Raw genomic sequence first — 24,889 nt, forward strand, 5'->3', positions numbered from 1 at the left:
TAGAGCCCGGTTAAGCTCCACTTGTCGCTCCCCAAGGGTCATACAAACGACCCAGAGACCAAGACCTTCTGACATGCTCCAAAACCAATCCCTGGTGGTATGCGGAGCTTATGCCGATTTTAGACTGCAAACTCTACATCTCGGAGAAGATGGGTGCTGTTCCTTTAAATGAAATCCAGTTTTGGCCAAGCTTTGACGCTTTCCCTGATTGCTTCATTCGACTGAAGCATGAATCAACGTCAGGGAAAGAAACAGAACTGAAGGAGGTCATGATTCTCGACCATGATAAGGCACAGGCTATCTTGTCAAGTAGCCTGAGAAAGGCGGGTTACTCAGTGTCGTAAGTGTTCACACTAATTAACAGACACCCTACCTTTCTTGCTCCTGCTTCAATATCATTCCCCTTTTACGTGGAAGGCATTTAAATCTGTTGCCAAGGCAGTGGAGGCAGGTAAACCATATCCTGCACTCGAGGAGTGCAAGCCTCTGTCACCAGCCTTTTCCATGCAGGAGGAGGATTGGAAGGAAGTCCACTTAACCTTTTCAGTAGGAAAACTAGACGCGGGATGTCACTAGACGACAGTTTAGTGAGAATCTCCCTAAACTTTCTGAGTTTCTTTTGTGCAAGGAACAAGAGACAAAGGAGAGACTTGCAGCCTCCCTATCCCTACAGAACTGCATAGAGTTGTGTTCAGCTCACCAAAGTACCCCAGACATGCTCATGGTCTTGGCCAAAATGCATATGGCCACCTTATTAAAAGACCTTTATGCCTTTATGAAGGCTAGGAGAGCCTGTAGGGAGTTTGTGTTCGCTGCCGCAACAGTGAAACACGAAATCAGGAAGCTAATATCTTCCAACATCTGGGGTAGAGACCTCTTTCCAAACGAGGTAGTTAGAAAGGTGATTAAGAAAGCCACCACGGAGAACATATGACTTCTCCAGCAGTGAGGCATCTTTTCAAAGAGGAAGTCTTCCATGGATGTGGGTCCCCAACCTAAAAGGAAGACGGAAAAGTCTAGAAATTTTCCTCGGGCTGTTCAACAACATCCCACAGTTTCGATGACCACGGTGCCACAGGCAGGCGGTCAAAGATGTAAACCTTCTGATCAGGTGAAGCAAAGAGACACTTCTGGTAGGAGGGAGGTTCCTTCAGGATCGCTGGACTTTCGATCCTTGGGTCCAAGGCCTAATCAAGATGGGACTAGGATGGAAAATAGACATGCCTCCACCATCATTTCCTCAACTCTTCCTACACTCCAACCCCGTCCTGGAAGAGTATAACTTAGAGCTCTAGAGCATACAGGTGGTAAGGAAAGTATAGTTTGGTGTTCACAAGAAGGACTCAAGAAAACTAAGAGTCATTCTGGACTTGTCGCCACTCAAGTTCAAATAGAACAGCAAGTTCAGAATGTTAATCCTTCTGAACATAAGGACCCTATTTCAAAAAAGGGTGTTCACAGTCTTGTCAGACCTGAAAGATGCCTATTGGCAGCTTCCAGTCAGTCGCCCCCTCTCCTCCTACCTAGGATTCAACTTACAGAGGGTAACATATGTCCTAGGAAAGATATTTGTCGTACTAAACACAGTCCTAAATATCTTCACGGGATTGGCGGACACAGTCGCGCAAAAACCAAGCCTAGAAATGGTTCAGGTAACAGAGTACCTGGACGAAAGGCTGGGGTGGGCAGCACCTGAGGTGGCTGTTCTATGAGCATCCAAGGAAGTGATCTGGTTCCTGGATCATAGGGGATGCAAGATCAGCTTCAAGAAGTCTTGATTCACTCCAGCTCAAAGGCTTCAATGGTTAAAAAACCATTGAAACCTGTGATCATACCAGCTCTCCTTTCCCTTGGGGATGTAAAAGGAGATAGCAGGGTCGGTCAGCATCTTGGAATCCTGACTGGTAATCAGTCAGGATTCCAAGATGCTAACAGGGAGGAGTTCTGAACTCTCTCCAGTTTGCAATATTGACAGACTCAGTGCTAAGAGCACAGCTGAAAGATGCGTTAAGAGTCTGGAGAAGATACGCAAACGCTCGAAGAGATCTAAAAGGACCGATATCGGTCTTTCCTTAATCGCTTCCCTAACAATGGTCAAAGGCCAAAAGCCTATTGAAGACCATGCCCTTGCTACTACCCCGACTATTGAAGATTATCCGCATTGATGCCTAGTCGGAAGAATGGGGTGTTCACTCCCATCAGAGGAAAATCCAAGGGATTCGGTCATTTCTATCCAAGGCCATGTTAGTCCTGTCGTAGTTGGGGAAACTCTCTCCATGCAGATCAGACCACCTCAGGCTGATCTGGGACATCGAAGTGATAGTGAAGCGTCAGAACCGACAAGGCTAGAGTGCGTCTCATATAGTTTAGGTGATGTTAGCCATCCCTTGCCTAAAAGGATGGCACCTATCAGCAGTTCATGTACAATCAATCCGCAATGTGACAGAGGATGCTCTACTCAGGCTCAAGCCAATAGAGTTAGAATGGTCCTCGGACGCAGACCTATTCTCTCGCAGATGGAAACAAGTCCCCGAGCTGCAGATATACCTCTTCGTCACGAGCGTCATCAAGGAACGACCTCGATATGTAGCCCCATACAAGGATCCTCTAGTGGAGATAACAGACACCATGTCTCTAGTATGGAAGGGATGGACTCTGGAATTCCTTTTCGTCCCATCCAATCTCCTGCTGAAGGTCCTCAACATGCTGAGATCCTTCCAGGGAGGAGTGGCTTTGTTGGCTCTCAAGTAGCCCAAGAGGAACCGGTTCCCTTTAGTGAAGGAACTGAGGCTGAGGCTGAGGCTGGCCCTAGTACTGAACCCAGTACTATCTCAGAAGGTTCAGAAGTTAATTGCCTTTGATTTATCACAGAGAGCCCAAACCCTTCATTTCATGATTTTCTTGCCATAGTGTTTAGGAAAAGATTTGGGATTTCAGAAAGCAATATAGAATTCTTAGAAGAATACAAGTCTAAGTCAACTAGAAGACAATATGATTCATCTTGGAAAAAGTGGGTAAAACAAAAGGACCGAAAGAAATTTCAATGAACTTCTGTCTGTCCTTCTTTGTCCATCTTCATAATCAAGGTCTGGCGGCCAACACGATAACTACGTGCAAGTCAGCCTTGACTAGACCTCTTCTATATGCCTTTCAAGTGGATCTGGCGAATGAAATGTTTAATAAGATTCCGAAGGCATGTGCAAGGCTTAGGCCTGCAGCACCACCAAAGCCCATCTCATAGTCTTTGGACAAGGTCGTACATTATGCCTCATCTGTGAACAATGAAGATTGTTCCCTCAAGGATCTAACCCAAAAGGTTATTTTTTCTGTTCGCTATAGCCTCTGGGGCTGGAGTTAGTGAAATAGTGGCCCTATTTAGATATTAGGGCCACATTCAGTTCACAGAAGTGGGAGAACTGAATCTCTTTCCTGATCCAACCTTTCGCGCTAAGAACGAGCTACCCACTAAGAGGTGGGGTCCCTGGAGAATCTGTCATCTGAAGGAAGATGTCTCTCTGTGTCCTGTAGTGTGTCTAAAGGTCTATCTTCGTAGAACTTCAGATTTCAGGAGAGTACAGCTCTTTAAAGGAGAAACCTACTTTATTCGTAGAGCAGATCCTGACAGTACTCCTGCAGGTCATGATCCGAGGAAAATTGCTTCATCACTGAACTTTTTTCAGTATATGGACTTTGAGCGTCTTCGTTCATATACATACATATACCATGGCACTTCCCCCAATTTTTGGGGGTTAGCCGACATCAACAAAGAAACAAAAACAAAAAGGGGACCTCTACTCTCTACGTTCCTCCCAGCCTAACAAGGGACTCAACCGAGTTCAGCTGGTACTGCTAGGGTGTCACAGCCCACCCTCCCACATTATCCACCACAGATGAAGCTTCATAATGCTGAATCCCCTACTGCTGCTACCTCCGCGGTCATCTAAGGCATCGGAGGCAGCAGCAGGGCCTACCGGAACTGCGTCACAATCGCTCGTCATTCATTTCTATTTCTAGCACGCTCTCTTGCCTCGCTCGCATCTATCCTCCTATCACCCAGAGCTTCCTTCACTCCATCCATCCACCCAAACCTTGGCCTTCTTCTAGTACTTCTCCCATCAACTCTTGCATTCATCACCTTCTTTAGCAGACATCCATTTTCCATTCTCTCAATATGGCCAAACCACCTCAACACCTTCATATCCTCTCTAGCTGCTAACTCATTTCTTACACCCGTTTTCACTCACACCACTTCGTTCCTAACCCTATCTACTCGAGATACACCAGCCATACTCCTGAGGAAGGAAATTATTCATCTGAACATCAAAGGTAAGATTAACTGTTTATATTGTATTTGTTCTTGGTAACTAAACGATAGATCATCATCATCCTCTCCTACGCCTATTGACGCAAAGGGCCTCGGTTAGATTTCGCTCATATACTGGATGGAAATCATCCAGAGTGTTCTACAAACACTATGCTAAGCAGGTCCATGAACTGAAGCATTATGTGGTGGCGGCATGTAGTGTATTAAAACCTGTCGTCTAATTCTGCGATGAACAGTTAATTGATTGGGACTGTCAATTAAAGGGAGAAGGTGTCAGCACTTTCAGTGTGATACCCTTTAAATGAGTGTTACCATGGTGACACTAAATCTGTTCAAAATCTCAGGTGTGGAATTATAGAGATAAAACTCGTTCCGTGTGTATGTAGTACGCAGTGTCGATAGGATGCAAAATTTACAGAAATTATAAAGGAAAAATTTATTTAAAAAAATTTTTCTTCAGTCTGAGAGTGGCACTCATCATTTCTTCCCTTTTAAAAAGGAAAATAATTTCTGTATACGTCGCATGTATAATTCCTTTATCATGCTACATTTGTTTCACTTGTTATTTCATTTAGTCATTTATTAGAAATAAATGTCTATTAGAATGCAATTGCGTCCTAATTCACCCGGCAATTTGCATATTTAAGATGCCAGAGTTCTTTGACTTACTCTTGTAAGTAAACCTCATATCATTGTATGCTTACAAACAATGGATATAATGGACACTGATATTGTTCCGACAATATATACAAACCGTGAGACCGTTTGTATACCTAGTGAATACTTATGTTTGTTCATACAAAATATGCTAACCTTGAGGCCCCTTTTCTACCATCTAGAATGACTCTTCCCTGTAGGGGGCAGGAAGCACTAACATTGTTTATGATTAGTGATGATGACGGATAACGGTAACGTCATTTGTCTCAAATGGTCCAGATGACCATAGAAATATTGTCCCAAGGTTAAGGCACCGATGAAAATCCACAGACACAGTAATGCTCGGGTAAACTTCCATCAGGACGACATGACTTGAGCCCAAAAAACGGATTTTGAGTGAAGCGAAAAATCTATTTTTGGGTAGTATCGCCATGTCGTCCTGATGGACCCACCCACCTTTTCTATAGAAAAGGTCTTCGCAGAATCCTTCCCGAAACTACTGTATCTGTAGCACCATGCTCAATGCTACAAGGAATGTCCGCCATCTTGGATATGGCGCTATCTTGATAATCTATAGTAGTATGGGAAGTACGGTAACCTTGATACGGCTCCCCTTCTAATTTTGCCACTTTCCCCCTCGAAGCGTAAACGCTATTCGGGGGTGAAGATTGCTATGTGGCGTGTCAAGAATACGTCCCCTGATATGCGATATCCTTGAAAGAAATTGTAAGGATATTTGCGCCAGGAGTTACAATTCTGGTGACCTAAAGGTAAATTCTCTGGGAATATCACTGTAGTACATATATCCCTTAGGAAGCTACTATTAGGAACTTTCCATCAGGACGACATAGCGATATCACCCAAAAATAATTTTTTGCTTCGCTCAAAATCCGTTTTATTTCCTTTTTCCTATCAATTGTGGAATTATAACGGAATAGCATAGTCACTTCAAAGAACATAAAGATGACAAATTTGTAGATTATTTGTATTTTTCCTAACGATACAAACCTTTATGACAAGGACCCAGAATCTGCCAGTCCATGAAACAAGGTTTAGAGTCCTTGTTACCCTCCCCCAAAGACTACTGGTGGTGATCATTATGAGATGCTTCTGGATATGGGTTCTGTGGTGTTACTTGAGGGTGACTAAGCATCTGCGACCTTAGTGCTGAAATCAGCAGATTCTTTGTTTACATTGCCAGGAAAAAGAAGGAATTGTCCAAGAACAATTTAGTTTTACCTAAGTGAGACACTCGGGTAAGCGTATGCATTTTGTGAGGAGGAAGGCATCTGCCCAGCCTGAGGCAGAGCTCATGAAGAACCTGTCGATTTTTCAGGTAGTAAATGTGAGTGTTAGAAAACACCAGGCCACATTTGCTTCATTTTACTTTTGGGATATTGCCCTTGTCTTTCTTCTTTTCTTGGGTCCTGTGGTGAATGTTCAGGAGGCTATCTATTTCTCTGAGCTCTTTTATGGGATAGCCAAGCATCTTCTTTTAGGCAGCGTTCCAACATAAACCTAGAATGACCGGCTTTCTACTTCATTCTTTCCCATTTCTCTTGGGGGGTACAACAGCCACAACTATTATGCGCTGGAATGGATGACTGATGCAGGTAAGCTACATTCTTAAGTATCCTTTCCAACAGATCATCATTTTTTAGAAGCAACTCCATCCATCTGCCCATAACATTTGAGAAGATGGAAGAGTGTGATTATAAGCTATGGTGTAGCACTTCTGTGACCTAGTACAAAGTTTCTCATGACTAGTTACTGGCTCATGCCTGAACATCTACATTCCTAGGAATAACAGATTAGAATGTTTGTGCTTCTATCAAGGGACTAAGGAGGATGCCATTTTCCAAGGGAAAGATCCTTCCAGCCCTGGTCAGGACTGATTCCCAATAAGATGTGTCTCTTAACTAAAGGAATGAAAGGTTTTATCATTGCGTTGGAACAAATACAAATTTTTAAAGCAATTTGTCTTTTCATAGCTTTGCAAACCTAAATCCTTTAAGCAAATTTCCCCTTTTATATACCTCTCCCAGTAAGGTCCCAAAAGTCCAAAGTGACCTGATTCAAGTCTGTTAGGCCTTATCCTGCCAATGCTTTAACTGCTGTTCTACTTTGCTCTGAACAATATTCCTAGATCGAAGGACTTGGTTTGTAAGTTTAGGAGGAAAGTCCAAATCATTTGAAAAATTTTAGTACAGTAGTAATTTCCCACTTTATAAAAGAGGTTGCTCTCCTTTCCTGTTCAGATGGCAAAGTTGGATTTGTAAAGGGACAATACATACAAATACTTTTTTTAATTAATTTTATTTCTGCAATAATCATTAGTAATTGCCAGTGTTAGTTGTTTCAAGTTTTCTAAGAATATCTTATTACTTTATATGCGAGATAACATTTAAACTGTTACTATGCAATATATTTTCTTCTCAGGAGAAACTTCATCATCGGCTGTGCAAGATGAAAGGTGCAAGTTTATAAGGACAAAAAATATTAGTAATAAGTTTCTTTTGAAGAAATCATTGAAATTTGCATATCCTCTTACAAATCCTAATACAATTTACAAAATTTGTAATTGTGAGGAAAAGGATAATTTCCTGTGGCATCAGGGTGGAAATAACCTCGCTACATTTGAGATTCAGGGAAAACCTTTTATAGTTTATCCAGAGATCCTAAAAGGAAAACAAGGTATGGTTGTGTCTGAAATTATTCCAAGAATTTTTGAGGGTCTTGAGCAAACCAGTGATAAAGTATTCTATTGCACTAAGGAACATAATAAATTTTTATGGGATTTGAAAAGTGAAACTTGCCAAATCATTGCCAAAGAACTGAACAACAAAGCTTATATTCTAAGTCGGTCAAAGAATGCTATACATTATTATTCTTTAAGAGAAGATCTAAATTCAGATGCAATGATGTTCATACCTTACATTAAAGATTGTGATATAGTAACAAGTGCAACACTGAGTGATACAATTCCTGGTTATTTAGCAACATCAGTTTCAAGTGGAATTGTATATCAATACGATATATCAAGGTCACAAAATACTAAACCTGTTTGGGAGTACAATTTTTCAGAGAATGATGAGTGTGCTTATCAGTGCGAATTTGGTAGACATCCGCTGTCTTTGATAGTTAACAATAAATCTAAAATTTGGCTGTGTGATATGCGCAGTAAACCTACCTTTGGAACTGGTAACAAAGTACAGACCTTATTGAGTGTTAAAGATATGCATAGTTATGTGAATCGTAATGACATTATATGTAAAGTAGTTCAGAGTGGATTGCACGATTCATATATCCTTACCTCTGATTCTGTTCTTTTAATGGATGAGCGATACTGTAAATTACCAAAAATGAAGTGGGATCACAAGTCTGCATCACCTTCATTTGCAACTCTGTGTTCAATTAAAGATTTTGAAGTACTTATTTTTGGAAGCAATACAGAATTTAGGCTATGCTCTGTGTACCAGGATATAAAAAACCAAGCTGGTGGTCAGTGTGTTAGTGGTTCACCGTTTCATTTTAACACTGTACGAGATACCTTGCACTTTGCTCACATGCAGAATATTTGGTTTAATATTCATGCTGATCGCATTGGTAATAGAATCTCTGGAATAGCTTCCTGTGTCAATCCCTCTGATGAGTCATCACTATGTCTTTTAACTTTAAATAATTCTGGTGATGTTTTCATTCAAGACTTCAATATACAAAATAGTGATAAATTTTCTGCGAGTGATAATGTTATTTTACATGACCAAATTGGTAAGGAAATGCTTCAGGCTTGGGAAAAGCAAGTAGCCGAGTTAACTTTAAATGAAAAAAACGTACAAGGCTCAAGAAAGGGAAAAAGAGAAAGGTCACGTAAGCGAAAAAAAATCTTTTCAAACCCAAATGACAGCCGAGGGTTATGGAGTGTCGAAAATTATGTTTTGAATAAATTTTCAGGAGAGAAGTTTAATTTTGATCTGATTGTAAAAGATAACCTAAGTAGTGAAGAAGGTTTAGCAAAATTTCTTCCCGAAGAATTATCACATTGTATTAAGCCTAGTTATTTCAAGAATTTTAGAGATAAATTATCAAATTCCTTAGTTGAAGTGTGGGAAGACCAAACAAAAGTTGAAGAAGAAATAGGAAGCCATTCTGTCAAGTACAGTAGAATTCCATGTGAAATTACCCATTTATCACATTTACCAAAGAAATTAAAGGCACATCACGCTAATAATGACACAAGTTTTGGTCCAGATTTTTCATTTACAACCACCCAAGAAAAGGAAGAATTTTCATTTCTAAACACCCCAAAAAGGGCCAATTTGGAATTTTTGACTCCTTCATCCCATCCACAAAAACATAGCATAAAAAGATCATCAAAGAAACGAGTAGATGGATTTTGAAGAAATGCAGTATTTGTGTAAATTATGAATTTATTTTTTTGGGGTAAAAATAGAGTTTCTTTATGGGTTAGTTTTATTCTTTTCACTGTAGTATACTTAATTGTTCTTATGATTCTCAAAAATATTGCTTACAGGAGCTTATTGAGGAGTGCATTGACAATACAGTACTAGTAAAGTTGAACCTTTGTGTACAAGGTTATGAAAATTAGTTCAAACAAGTGTTATTTTTATGAATGTCTGATGCTAGCCTGGTGGAAAGACCAAATGTTGAAGTACATGATGAATAAATGTTAAGAAACTCCAAGTGCCTTTGGCAATATTATTTATTTTATATAAATTTACCTTACAGTGACATTTGTTCCTACACAAATACAAACCTTCGTCCTGTAATGTGAGTATGTCTCTAGCAAAGCTGGAATAGTTGTTAATCTTTTAATAAGGTAAACATAATTGTTTGTCGGGTGGAGCAACCATCACTTTGACTTGGCTGCAGACCTGTACTAAAATACTCACCTGCATCCCTGTTGCTGGCTGTTAAATGCTTTGTGTTGGGCTCTTTACTGTGTTTGTGCTACTAGTTTATATGGCAATTCCATGGGCAAACATGCACCTTTGTCCTGACAAGCCCTTCTGCAATTGTTCCTTAACTGGAATACGAACCTACGCTATTTATTAGGAGTTATTACTTTTATCAAAGCTGAAAGGACGAGACATTAAATTTTAGCCAGGGTTAACTACCCATTCTGCTAGTTAGCTGGGGTAGCGTGCTACTGCTCCCGCTCACAGACTGGTGATTTAGCTCACTTTGTTTTTGGCTCAGATGGTGTATGGTCGTTGCCGTTCTTCATCCTTCGCCCGTTTGGACTGCCATTAATGCTTTTTTTTTGTGCTTTTTCTTCTATTACTGTGTGTGTGTTGATTTGTGCGAAGGTTGGCCCTGCAGACCCTTCATGCTGGCTGTGGACACCGATTGCCACGAAGTTCCCAAAAGACCTGCATAGAGATATGTGCAGCCCAACGAAGTACCCCAGACATGCTCATGGTCCTGGCCAAAATGCATATGGCCACCTTAGTAAAAGACCTATATGCTTTTATGAAGGCTAGGAGAGCCTGTAGAGAGTTCGTGTTTGCTGCTGCAACAGCGGAATATGAACCCAGGAAGCTGATATCTTCCAACATCTGAGGTAAAGACCTCTTTCCAAACAAAGTAGTTAAAGAGGTAGTCAAGAAAGCCACCACGGAGAATAGAAACCTTCTCCAGAAGTGGGGCATCTCTTCAAAGAGGAAGTCTTCCCTGGATGTGGGTCCCCAACCTAAAAGGAAGACGAAGAAGTCTAGACTTTTTCCTCGGTCTGCTCAATAACATCCCACAGTTTCTATGACCCCAGGTAGGCGGTCGAGGAGGTAAACCCTCCGATCAATCGAAGCAAGGAGACGCTTCCGGTAGGAGGGAGGCTCCAACAATTTCAGGATTGTTGGACCTTCGATCCTTGGGCCCAAGGCCTAATAAAGATTGGACTAGGATGGAAACTAGACTTGTCTCCACTATTATTTCCTCAATTCTTCCAACACTCCAACCCCATATTAGAAGAGTATATCCTATAGCTCCTGAGCATACAGGTTGTAAGGAAAGCAAAGTCCATCAAATCCCAGGGAAGCCTAGCGCGGGCAAGGTTCAGTTACCTAATTCGCCGAAACTCTAAGAATACAATCCATATAATAAAAATCATCACAGTATTATTTTAATTGAATAGCCTCAAAATATAAATGCTATTACAACCGGGAATGTCGTTCGACTGACTAAATAACATGCGTTATGAACGACAGCGCCCATGGCGCCTCTGGTGACCGGCTAAGCTCCAAACACTTAAAATTACTCTAATTTCACTGTGAAGCAGGAGCTAAAAATTATACACTGTAAAGATCAAATACTCAACTTTCCAGAGGCAAAAGAGGCTGGAGATTGCATGATAAATCCACGAACTAGAGCGTATACGAAAGAGCAACAGGGAAAATCACCGTGCGAAACCGCTACAACAATAGGAATGGCACGCTATCTTGTATACAGCGCCATCTAGATACTGAGTAGTAATACAGGAGGAAGGGTACTTTGACAACGGCTCCCCTTCTATTTTTGCCACTTTCCCCCCTCGAAGCGAAAACGCTATTCAGGGCGAAGATCGCTATGTGTCGTATCAAGATATACGTCCCCTGATTTATGCGATATCCTTTAAAGAAATTTCAAGGATATTCGCGCCAGGAGTTAGAATTCTGGAGACCTAAAGGTAAATTCTTTGGGAATATCACTGTAGCAAATATCCCTTAGAAAGCCACTTATAGGAACCTTCCATCAGGACGACATGGCTTGAGCCCAAAAAGTGAATATAGGTTGACGACAGACTATGCAGATTTGATAAGCTGATATGAATGTAAACAATGCACAAGATTAGAATTCGCTATGTTTTTAATTTTAAAAGGATGCTAAAATGGGAATATTACATGCATTATTATTGAATACTATTAAGTGAAACACCAGTTTAATCAAAATCTGGTTTATTTCAAATATAGCTGTAATTTTTTTACCTCAGTAAATGAATACACACTGTACAAAGAGAGCTAGGACCAAGTGGGTGTAGAGATAGGTAGTGGCGTGCAGTGCTCCCAGTATAAAGGAGCGCAGGCTATTTGAAATCATCGCCTAGCTTGAATTTTATCGCAATTTTTACTAGAATTTTTATTTAATATATATATTGCATTATTCTTGGCCATCCCAGTGCTGCTGCCAACTATTAGAAATCAAATTATTAATGTTGGGTAAACAGTCATCACAAAGAATTTCTTTTTTCTGCTTGCCCGCGAAAAAACGAAACTGCGAAGCAAGAAACCACGATTAACGAAGTCTGACTGTATAGGTATTCGCGTGATCGTCACCTTCGTCAAGTGTCTCCTAGTGATCGATCTCCACCCGCTTATTTTCGTAGTGAATTATCTTTTCCCAGTCGAACCCCTTGTGACAATATGTCACGAGATCACGACCGTAGTTACGCCAGAGATTCAGATCACTGGTCACCAGTTCCTACCTTACCCTACCAGTCAATGCACCTTTTAAAGTGCAGAGACTTCCATGTACAGTTCCTACACACCAAAACTGGTCTACATCACAAGATTTTTCCACACAATGTGACTGCTCTATGACTTGAGATTTTCCCACATGCCATGATCTTCCACCTGACAGGGAACTGGAATAGGTGACGTCCCAGGATGCTATTAGTGCTTGTACGAGCACAGAGATGCTTTGTCACGTTTGCACGATGCTCAGCAAGGTTCTTCACCTAATAACAGACACTCTGCTATTTGGTGCCATATTTGCTCTTCAGATCCTAAAGCTACATTATCCAGTTTGCCCTTCAGAACCTAAGCCACTTAGTGCTTGTTTAGCCTTCATGGCATGAGAGCTGGGAGTAGTTTGGTCTCCAAAGGGGAGTTCTATCATTGATCCCTTCTTCCTCTGCAAAATTTCACCCTGGTACTGTCCTCGAGTCCTCCCTCCTTCGTGAGGGGGGTCAGGAGACATATTCGATCCTATTTCACCTGACTCCAGTCCTATACCAGTGGAAGCTGAGACTCCAATCAGTCAACGACTCAACATTCATCAAGGCCCTTGTGCTACTATTCGAGTTCAGTGACCTCAGGGAAGTTACCAAAGTGTCCAACAATGGAGGGATGACAGCCATTAATCACCGCTCCTCAAGGATCTTAACTTGCCGGGAGGTGCTATCATTGGGTCTTGCTCGTGGGACTCTTGATCGGGTTGATTCCCAGATCTCTGGTCCAAGAAATTCCTTACATTCCAGCTGTTTGAACAAGATCCTATCCCCCATGCCTCTGACCAGTGGAGGTTTTACATTCTGGAAAAGCAGACCCATCTCCTCTTCCTGTTGATTCATCAATAGCAGTGTTGACAGCAGGAACTTGTCAGAGAGACGTGATCACATGGGCACGTCACATGACACTTTGATCCATTGTAGTTACCTTTAAGGGCCCAAGCCTTTCAAAGTTACAGCAGTTAGAGCTCCAAACCTCATCATACTGTTGAATTCAATGTGGAAGAAGTCTCCTGCAGACCAATGTGCTCCTCCAGCCGCTTTTACCTCCAAGAAAGGCATGGACAATGCTCCAACCTTTCACCCCCAACTGGGCTAGCCCAAGAAGGGCAGTATTTTGATACCTGTAGGTCCTATTATGTCCCCACCACCTTCCTCCTCATTTCATTATTATTATTATTTGCTAAGCTACAACACTAGTTGGAAAAGCAGGATGCTATAAGCCTAGGGGCTCCAACAGGGAAAATAGCCCAGTGAGGAAAGGAAACAAGGAAAAATAAAATATTTCAGGGATAGTAACAATATTAAATTGAATAATTCATATATAAAAAACTATAAAAGCTTTAACAAAACAAGAAGAAGAGAAATTAGATAGAATAGTATGCCTGAGTGAACCCTCAAGCAAGAGAACTCTAACCCAAGATAGTGGAAGACCATGGTACAGAGGCTATGACACTACCCAAGACTAAAGAACAATGGTTTGATTTTGGAGTGTCCTCCTAGAAGAGCTGCTTACCATAGCTAAAGTGTCTCTTCTACCCTTACCAAGAGGAAAGTGGCCACTGAACAAGTAAGTGCAATAGTTAACCCCTTGGGTGAAGAATTGTTTGGTAATCTCAGTGTTGTCAGGTGTATGAGGACAGAGGAGAACATGTAAAGAATAGGCCAGACTATTCGGTGTATATGTAAGCAAAGGGGAAATGAACCATAACCAGAGAGAAGGATCCAATATAGTACTTTCTGGCCACTCAAAAGGACCCCCAACTCTGTAGCAGTAGTATCTCAACGGGTGGCTGGTGCCCTGGCCAACCTACTACCTGGTTTTGTGTCCTGTCTTACAGAATATGGGTTCAATGTCCCTCCAGTGGGTGGTTTAAAGGTTACTCAGGAATGGCAGAGGCAATGGACAGGGACAATGACCTAGAGACTGACCATATTTAGATATGATCAGCACTGTGTCCATCAAGCTAGGATCAGGTACCACTGAAAAGGGTGTAAGGGGCTGAGATAGAGAGAGAGAGAGATTTTAATATTAATTTTCAATTTTAATTTTCAAGTTCAAGAAGCTCATGGTTCATAGATATTAGCAATGTGACTTGCATGTATTCAAATAATTACATTTATTATTAGTATTAAAATTCTGTTAATCAATACTTTAGACTAGCATGAAGAATGGTATAGCCTTGGCTATTAAGGGGAGTAAGAATAGTGGGAATGGCTTCATGAATTTAAAAGAATATAATTCACTGTAATTTTCAGTTGCATTGTGAAGTTAACATATGGGGTATCCTGTATAACTTGGTAGTAGATATACGATATTAAGCTAATCAAGGACATTATTATTTAAATGCAATAAGTTTAAGGCTTTTATTCACAAGATGCCTAATTGAAAGGCAACAAAAGGTCTAAAAATTGCACATTTTCTCAATTCATAACTGATGAGTACAAAATGAAAAGAGCTAAAAATACAAAAACAATGTCTTGCCACAATGAGGGCAAATAAATAAAAACATACCAAGTACAATACAAATTCTACACAATAAATACTAATATACTGTATAATGACATGTAATATAAATTATGAATAAATAAATAAATAGATAAATTAGATAATAAATTAGATTTTAAAATTACGTAATGCATATTAAGTACAACAACACTTTGGTTTCATTTTGATACATAAAGGCTGTAACACAGAAGAGACAATTTAAATTTAATTTTAAAAAGAAGAAAAAGAGATTCTCTTCACCTTACATAAGGGGCTGAATCTTAATACCTAATGCTATACAAATATTGCACCAAGGTGTAAACTGAGTATTTTTTATTTAAGTATTCTTGGTAGAACAATGGGATCTGATACTCTTCTAGAGCTAATACAAAGAACAATATCACAAAGAGCATTCAACTCTATACAAGTCAAAAGTTCAATCAACCGTTTGTACTGATGTTGGCTATCAGCTATCACTTGCTGTGGTGCATACTGTCATAGAGTTAAATCAAGTTATTTAAAAATCTTAAATCTGTTTTAGTGTCACAAAATGTATTAACACTGTCAAAAGATTTACCAAAAAGGACAACATATGCAACCTCAGGGAAATAATTCAGAAGAGAACCACTAATGACATATCCTCCCATTTTCACCTTAAAAGACAGAGATCAGTATTGTTCTATAAAATGATATGTTTCTTGTGCACATTGCTATCAACTTTGTTTCTACAATAATTGTTAATATGAATTTATATAATAAATACACCTTTTCTTTTAAAGAAAATAGATTGAATTAAGGGGAAGTTAACAGCTGGTACCTGCCACAACAGAAAAGAAAATGCTATTTAAATATTAAAGGGAAAAAGTAGTTTTAGCTTTCAACCAATGAAACCTTAAAAGTATAGTATGCAAGAAAGCTTTTTGAAAATCAGTCTTTAGGGTGGAGAGATGGAGAAAAATGGGAGGACTTGCAATTAATGCAAATGACTAAAAGATGACTAGATATATATGTATATATACATACATACATATATATATATATATATATATATATATATATATATATATATATATATATATATATATATATATATATATATATATATATATATATATATAAATAATGTAGATGATCTGATAATAAAGGGTTAGAGACATCTCTGACCATTTAAGATTCCAATTTTTATATGCACATAATATAAATTTCATGGCACCAAACAAAACTGAGTAATATAAAATTACTGCACCTAAATCAAGCAGACTGACTAGTAACAAGCATTTGCTATAGGTCAATGTTGGTCTCACAACTAAAGCCAGATTTAATATGGCCTACTGTGTAACTAACAACTGTGCCTTTTATTTATGGCCACTTACAAAATGTCACTGCCACAGGCCACAGAACTAGGTGCAAAAAGAAGGAAATGGTATTTGAAGCTGAAATAAGATTTAAGATGAAATGTTAAATCCGTGACAGCTGTTAGCAATATGGTAAGAAAATAATGTTTGCTGGATTGCCAAACCAAACCTGATACAAATACAAATAGAATGAACCTTAATCTGCTTGCAACAAAGCCCTACAAAACCATTGCGTTAGTTTTTAACTCAAGCGACTACAATACAATGTCATTTTCAATATCGCCATAATATTTATCTGACCAACTAAACCTGCTGAAAGTCAGAAATAAATGTTCATGAAATAGTATATAGAGCAAAACTTGAAAAAAGTGGTGTACAGTGTTATATCTATTTGTATAAATCATAACTATTTGTGTACTTTCATTTACCCGCTGAGACAGCAATTCAACTATTGTATTGTGAGAAATGTTAGATTGAAAGTGATGATAATATTTTGACTTTAAATGCATATTAAAGTATAAGGAAATATTTAACTCCACTTTACCAATCAATATTCAAGGATTGCTAACATAAGCTAGAACTAATAAATGCTCAATACTGGAAATTTAATGGTATTCTGAATTAATCTCAATGGTCTGAGATACAGTATATACAATATAAAAATACTGGTAATAATGATTAATGGAAAAGTACACTGGTAACCAACAATATCTTAAATGTTATGGACAACAACTACTGTAGTATATGGGTTATTTAAACAAAGAAACCTGAGTTGAAACTAAATTATATCCTTAATATACTTTGAAAAATGAATGCTAAAGAAATAGAATTTGTTAAGCACTTGAAGAAAACATTGTCCCAAGCTTTTTCATGAACGAGTATATTTTTCCTAGTGTTTGAAAGCAGTCTGTTAATAAGTGGCTTTCTTTCTTTTTGGCATAAACGAGTTACATTACAGGATATAAAACTAAAATAATATAACAATAATTAAACTTGTGATAATGAAGATGGTTATCAAAATTGATATATAAAGTACTGTCATCTGTTTTACATGGTGATAATTTCACTAATAAAAATGTTCTCAACATAATCAAATCTTTACAATGATGTTAAGTAATGTTCTGTTCAAGATATGCTATTTCTTCATATGTTTTTTGTTAAAATTATTTTAACTTCATGTGCAAAGTATAACTAACCTGAAGGATGGAAAGGTATTAGCAAGATCATGAAAATATAGCTTTTTAACTGCATATTAAAAGTTTTACTGAAGGACGAGCTTTACAGGACTGCATTTTGCATCTGTGTGACTTGTTTTCTCATGGAGTGTCAACATACCGTACATATTACTCTCATTACTGCAAAAATCAAGAAAAATGGTGATAAATTTTAAAATATTTGAGTAATGCACAATCTGATAACAAACATGAAGAACCGATATCTGTAAATGATTTTGAAAAATATTTAATACTTGCATAGCTTGTAGAATAAATAATGCTCCTGTCAAAATTTTTTTTATGGACTAATGATGACACATCATATTTCATGCAACTGTCTTATGTACGTAAAATTCTATTCTATTAGTCGCAATAATGAAATTCTACCAATGTAACAATGTAATTATATACTGTATAGATGGATACTGGAAACTCGAGTGATAAATTAAAATAGAAATATAAGCCTGATTATCAATTTCTGTATCAATACATTAAGATTTACTTTATATAACATCTGTAATAAATATTAAATCATATATGGTTGAAACCATACTATATAGTTCATTTATTGTACAACAAAATTCTTCAAAACTGTGGAAATCTGCAAAGGTGCTTTTGACATTAACAATTTCAACATTTCTAGATGAATATTCTTGAGAAAAGCTGCCATCAAAACAGGGAGTTTAGTTGCTATGTTCCCTCTACCACTTGAATTATATCATACTAAATTAGGTCTGTATGGAAATAATTTTTTTTATGAATAGGTTCTTCATTTCGTTATGATTGTGTATTTTTGTGTTTTGATATGAAAAATACCTTATGCTTTCCTGTGCTAGACTGTTAATGCCATATCTCATTGAGGATATGTATCTGTATTTATGTATGTACTGTACCAGTATTTGTGTAACCTTGTTTTAATGTAGAACATTTTAACATGGAGTTAATATGGATTGCTTTATTTCCTTTACGAAGGAGTACCTTTACTTATAGATTGGTCCTGATAAAATGTATGTTGACACATCTGGATGTAGACAAATGTAACAGGCCACTAAAATCAAGTACTGTATAGTATTTCAACAGCTGAAATGTGTTCCAACTATATATATATATATTTATATACATATTTAATGCTCAACATTATATACTGCACTATGACAACAATGATTTCAAACCGAGTTTCTTGCTAACTCTAAAAAGAATGTTTCAAAATTATACAGCTTTCCTTGATATTGAAAATTTGTCTAAATGGACGAAATACAGTTTTTTCTCAAAGATAAATCTGCAAATCACGCACACATAAAAATGGGTAAAGTGGATGCAGAACCAAGGACAACTATGAGCTGATACATTACTCAAAAGATGCTATGCTGTATCTCCTATGTTACTGATATTTGACCTATTGGCAAGAACTGCTCTACAGTATTTACGTTGGGGAAGTCAAGGCATTAATGCCTGTGTGTTAGTTCCTTGTATTTAACATCAAAACAGTTAAAGATATTGGTTCACGTACTAGATATACTGTATGTAGAATTTGCAGTGTCTTCTTGGTCTTTGCTATATTGCAATTATTTATTTGATCTTATGTATGTATGAAAATTCAAATTGGAACATTTGTACACTTGACCTCTACAAGTACCACTGTGAGAGTGATTAAACACTGTGTGAGTGATTTACTCACAGGACAAGTTGCTCTTGAAGACACATTCTATTTCTCACAGGTGTTTGGCAATCCATTTCCTCAAATGGTGAAAGTGAAAGTTTTGTATTTGAAAAATTACAAGATTTACCTAAATTTTATAAAATAAAGATGCTCAAGTTGAAAACCCAGATCTGCATAGTCAAATAGAAAGTGTCTTAAATATGACTAGAGGTTACATCAACATTGTATTCAGCAGTCTGAAAACAATATTCACTGGAACTGACTAAAGCAATTAAACACATTACAGTACATATACTTGCTGACAAGTATAGGATGAACACTGCCACGCTAACACACAGAGGCTTTTAAATTAGCATCTTCTTCATTCAGCAGGATAACTAATTGAACATTAACAGAAAAAGGCATACCCATCTCTTTCCAATCCCAAAATCATAAAAATTTGATGTACTATTACTGTATAAATTACATTACACTACAGTAATGTTTACAAAATTGAAAATCAAGGGAATTTATAAAGAAATTTTATACATTAAAATGATTTTTACAGAGTTTCTACTACTGCATTTTATAGTATGAAGGCAAGGTTGTATTAAAAAAATGTCTTCTGCAAGGAAAAAATTTATGATCCTAGATTATTAATCTCTATATTCAGCAACTTTAAACAATAAACATTTTCTGAATCAATAAGCAATCACTTACTTATGCATGTCCTTGCATATCTCTGATAATGTTCTCATTAATTACCTACTGTATGAAGGAGAACGTATGCGACTCCACGATCTACTACGGGTTCTGCTGCGACTTCGGCTCCGTGACCACAAAGACGATTCAGATGAAGAAGGGGATGGAGGAGGGGTTGGCCGATGGTAAGGAACTGGTCGTTTCCTTGCGCTGTACCCATGATTAGTGCCGTTAGTTAACATGATGAGTTAGTATAAACTACAATATTTATTTCTGCAGCACATTAATCTTGACAAAACATTATTCATTAATTCCTTGCAGTGCAGTAGATGTTAGTAATATATTTACAGTTAGTTACCTCCAATACAACATGCAAATTATAAGAATGTTATCATCTAGTATTTCCAACTACTATATTAAGTATTTCACCAGATTAAAATAAATTTGGAAAAAAATGTTGAAATGACTTGACCTAATGTATTCTAGTTTTTAAAAAATATATCACTTACCTTCTCAAAATAATTCAAAAAAATTTATTCAAGTGTCTAGGTGTAAAATGAACTACAGTGATAAGCATTCCAAGCATCAAATTATAAAAAAAAAAAAAAACTAGAAAAGTAACTGATTAATGCCTTCATAAAGTACTCCAAGGTGATTGAAATATATTGCTAGTAAAGTGTGATGGGATGACTTGATTAACTGATACGTATGCAGGTAGATCTGGAGAAAAATTCAATGTTCTATTGCCATTATTTCAAGATTATAAATAGCAATAAATGAGGAAAACTGCTTCTCTAAGGTTTCTAAAATAATAATATATTTGAAGATTTTAGTGTTTTCTTTGCTAAGTAAATAATTTTATGTATGATAAATGATTTAATTTTATGAAAAAAAAAAATGTATTGCAAGGATGTTTCTACTTTTTTCATGTGTCATAAAATATGCAATGACAAACTTTTTGAAGAATTTAAAACATAACATGTGCCAAAACCCAAACTCACCTAATTTACTTATATTGCCTGTTAAGTTACAGTTTTAACAATTACTGAAATATCATATTGGGTTTGTATTTCCCAAATACTGTACTGACATGTTCATTTTCAGTGGTTGACTATCTCTAAATACTAGATATCCATTCCACTAGTGAGGCCTTATTACAACATAAAGTACTTCTTGTTGAGTAATGAGCTAGTATCAATGGACATAAAAGTTATCTTGAAGATAAAAATTATCACCATGTTGCTCAATTTGAATGTGGAAAAGGGCCAGTTTTAAGATCATCATTCTTGATTGACTGGTTATAAGGAACTTGTGTCATATAACATCCATGTCTTCTGGTGGATACTTTCCAAATAAAGTAAATTATGAGATACTTTTAGATAGATATAACTAATTTTATCATGTGAACTAGAGCTATCTAGTGATCAATGCTCCTTGAAAACCTTTGACAAGAGATCAGGTACTATTCCTTCAATGTTAGAGATGTTACTATGTCAATAAGAGTCTTCTTTGCTTTCAGCTTTTTCCATTTCTATATGGGGTGTTTCTAGTTAGCCTTCTCCATTTTCCTCTGTCCTGTACATCTTGTTCTCTTGAGACCCTTTTCCTTCATGTCGTTCAATAACATCTTTCCACCTGAACTTTGGCCTTCTCATCCTCCTTCTGCCCAACCCCCTCCATGTACAGTACATAGCCCTTTTACATACGTGTTTATCTTCTCTCCTCATGAAATGACCAAACCAACCATTTCAGTCTTCTTTCCTGAGCTTTCTTTGAAATCTCACATACTTTGACTGTCCCCCTGATTAATTCAATTTGGGTCTCATCTTTTTTGTGACACCACACATTATTATTAATACTGTATTATTATTATTACTTGCTAAGCTACAACCCTAGTTGGAAAAGCAGGATGCATTAGGGCCACGGGCTCCAACAGAGAAAATAGCCCTGTAAGGAAAAAACATGGAAAACTAAAATATTTTAAGAACTGTTACTTTAAAATAAATATTTCCTATATAAACTATAAAAACTTTAATAAAACAGAGGAAGTGAAACAAGATAGAATAGTGTGCCCAAGTGTACCTTCAAGCAAGAAAACTCTAACCCTAGACAGTGGAAGACCATGGTAGAGAGGCTATGGCACTACCCAAAACTAGAGAACATTGGTTTGATTTTGGAGTGTTCTTCTCCTAGAAGAGATGCTTACCATAGCTAAAGTGTCTTGTCAAGAAGAAAGTGGTTACTTAACAGTTACAGTGTAGTAGTTAAGCCCTGGGTAATCTCAGTGATGTCAAGTGTATGAGGAGAGAGGAGAATATTTAAAGAATAGGCCAGACTATTCGGTGTATGTGTAGGCAAAGGGGAAATGAACCATAACCAGAGAGAAGGATCTAATGTAGTACTGTCTGGCCAGTCAAAGGACCCCATAACTCTCTAGTGGTAGTATCTCAACTGGTGGCTGGTGCCCTGGCCAACCTGCTACCTGACATCCACATCAGCATTCTCATCTCGGCCACTTCCAGTTTTCTTTCTTGCTCTTTCTTTATTGGCCAAGACTCGGCCACATAAGAGTACTTTAGATTATCATATTTTTTTCAGGCAGAGACCTTATAGAAAAAATATGAAGCACAGTATAAGCTTGTAGGTTCCAACAGGATTACTCTTTGAGTTTCTGCTTTCTCATTTAAGGTCTTGTCAGGGGAATAATTTTGTGAGCCCTGTTGGAGAGAAAGTTGTGGAGAGATCCATAACCAATTAAGGAATTCTTAGGTTATATGACCCATTTAGGATTTAATGCTCATTTTTATAGTGTCCCTGGGTTCTTACCATTACATGACTTGGTCAGGATTCTTCTTCTTGGTCTAGATTCTTGTCTTCTTTGTTCATGAGTTGGACCACAGTCTTCAATTTTTTTGAAGGAAAGGTTTACAGTAATGTTAGTAACCTTTGTTGATGTGGAAAAATTATCTACAGCACTAATGGGGTTGAAGAGGGATTTAGGTCATTTTGCAATGATAATTCTTCCTTGGGTAGACCTAGAAAGTAGCTTCTGTTCAGTTTCATAACGAAACTCCAAAATAAGATTCCTAGTTTATAATTCATATATATTCCTTGCTGAACGAAGAATTGGGCTTCTCATGATGCATGTGAACAGCCAGAAAGTTAAGTGGTGTTAAGAGGATCAAAGAGGAAATATGATGTAAAGTGTGCTTACTTGAAACCATGTACAGGTATCATCTTTGCTAACCTTTCTTACTAAAGTTCATTGATAATTGTATGCCTAATCTGCCAACTGGTTCTGTGAGAATTAAATTCAATGTTTATCATTCTTTATGGGGTGAACTAAAGAAATATAAAATATCTCAAGATGTATCTGAAATCTCTGAATTATATGTGAATCTTTTAATTGGACCAACCCATGCCAGAAATTACCCATATTTACTTCCAAGTCAAATTTTGTTCAATAGATCTTTGGAATGTGATTCGCATAATAAGAATGATTATTAGCTACAGTTTTTTAATAACCTCAACTTATAACTTGGCTTTTATAAGACTCTCTTAAAGAGTTTGTTCCTAATATATACACAGTCTCTGATCTTATTTAATGTATTACAAATCCTTAGAAATTTCATTATTAAATTAACTGCAAGTCTTGCCTCAAATATGTTCTATGAGTGATCAGAACAGTATTTACAATAATTTAGGAGTTGTCATCCATGATCAATGCACCGTGTATGGAGAGTAAAGGTATTTGCCAAAGATATGATAGCCTAACTAATTTAGTTTAGAGTAATTACTTGAAGGTTGAGTTAGGAGTCATTTATAGATTAATTCCCCTTGTAATAACCATACAAAAGCAAGGTGCTAAGAGTCTAGGTGTCGGGGAAGGACTATAAACATTGTTACTAGTTCATTATTTTCCATTTTATAAGCTGAACACCACCTAACTAAGATATTCATTGCTATTCATAGCATTGCCTTATTACTTGCTAAACTACAACCCTTGTTGGAAAAGCAGGATGCTATAAGCCCAGGGGCTCCAAACAGGGAAAATAACCCAGTGAGGAAAAAAAAGGAAATTTAAATATTTTAGGAAAACTAATACCATTCAAATGAATATCTTCTATATAAACTATAAAAACTAACAAAACAAGAGGAAGAGAAATAAGATAGAATAGTGTGTCCGAGTGTACCCTCAAGCAAGAGAACTAACCCAAGAAAGTGGAAGACCATGGTACAGAGGCTATGGCACTACCCAAGGATAGAGAACAATGTTTTTATTTTGGAATGTCCTTCTCTAGAAGAGCTGCTTACTATAGCTAAAGAGTCTCTTCTGTCCTTACCAAGAGGAAAGTAACCACTGAACAATTACAGTGCAGTGGTTAACCCCTTTGGTGAAGAAGAATTGTTGGGTAATCTGTGTTGTCAGGTGTAGTGGACAGAGGAGAATATGTAAAGAATAGGCCAGACTATTCAGCGTGTGTAGGCAAAGGGAAAATGAATCGTAACCAGAGAGAAGGATCCAATGTAATACTATCTGGCTAGTCAAAAGATACCATAACTCTCTAGCAGTAGTATCTCGAGTGGCTGGTGTCCTGGCCAACCTACTACCTAATCAGAAAGTCTTCACATAATATTTTTATATCCTCAACTAATTCTCTTCGAGATGTCTGCACAACCTTACATTTTCATAAATATGAAACATTTTTGGAAAATCCATATGTATAAAATTTCATTGATAACGTGATAAAAAATTATAAAAGTAACAAAAACATGCATTGGAAGACCAAGTCCGATAATTTTTTATGAGAGAATGTGCCCAGTGGGAGAAACTAGCATGAAAGACTTCTTTTCCCTATTATTATTATTATTATTATTATTATTATTATTATCATTATTATTATTATTATTATTATTTGCTGAGCTAAAACCCCTAGTTGGAAAAGCAGGATGCTCTCAGTGATGAAAGGAAACAAGGAACAATAGAATATTTTAAGAACAATAAC

The 24,889-nt window shown here is 37.3% G+C and overlaps 2 protein-coding genes across 10 annotated transcripts in view; one reads left to right on the forward strand and one right to left on the reverse strand.

The window, feature by feature from the left end:
• Window positions 1–10,423, forward strand: part of LOC137655872 (uncharacterized) — a 64,874-nt gene extending 54,451 nt beyond the window's left edge. For all 8 annotated transcript variants that reach the window (XM_068390069.1, XM_068390073.1, XM_068390074.1 and 5 more), the window contains exon 3: window positions 7,421–10,423. In XM_068390069.1, the coding sequence (XP_068246170.1) occupies window positions 7,421–9,381 (1,961 nt within the window). In that variant the 3' untranslated portion in view covers window positions 9,382–10,423. The remainder of the gene's footprint in view (window positions 1–7,420) is intronic.
• Window positions 10,424–16,062: 5,639 nt separating this feature from the next.
• The window catches only part of LOC137655871 (SRRM2 protein homolog rsr-2-like), a 325,653-nt gene continuing 316,826 nt past the window's right edge, over window positions 16,063–24,889 (reverse strand). Inside the window, exon 11 of one of the 2 annotated variants that reach the window (XM_068390068.1) lies at window positions 16,063–20,093. In XM_068390068.1, the coding sequence (XP_068246169.1) occupies window positions 19,943–20,093 (151 nt within the window). In that variant the 3' untranslated portion in view covers window positions 16,063–19,942. The remainder of the gene's footprint in view (window positions 20,094–24,889) is intronic. The other variant, XM_068390067.1, reaches the window with a different exon arrangement.

The sequence above is a fragment of the Palaemon carinicauda genome, chromosome 16 (genome assembly GCF_036898095.1).
Source record: "Palaemon carinicauda isolate YSFRI2023 chromosome 16, ASM3689809v2, whole genome shotgun sequence".
NCBI classification, from domain to species: Eukaryota; Metazoa; Arthropoda; class Malacostraca; order Decapoda; family Palaemonidae; genus Palaemon; species Palaemon carinicauda.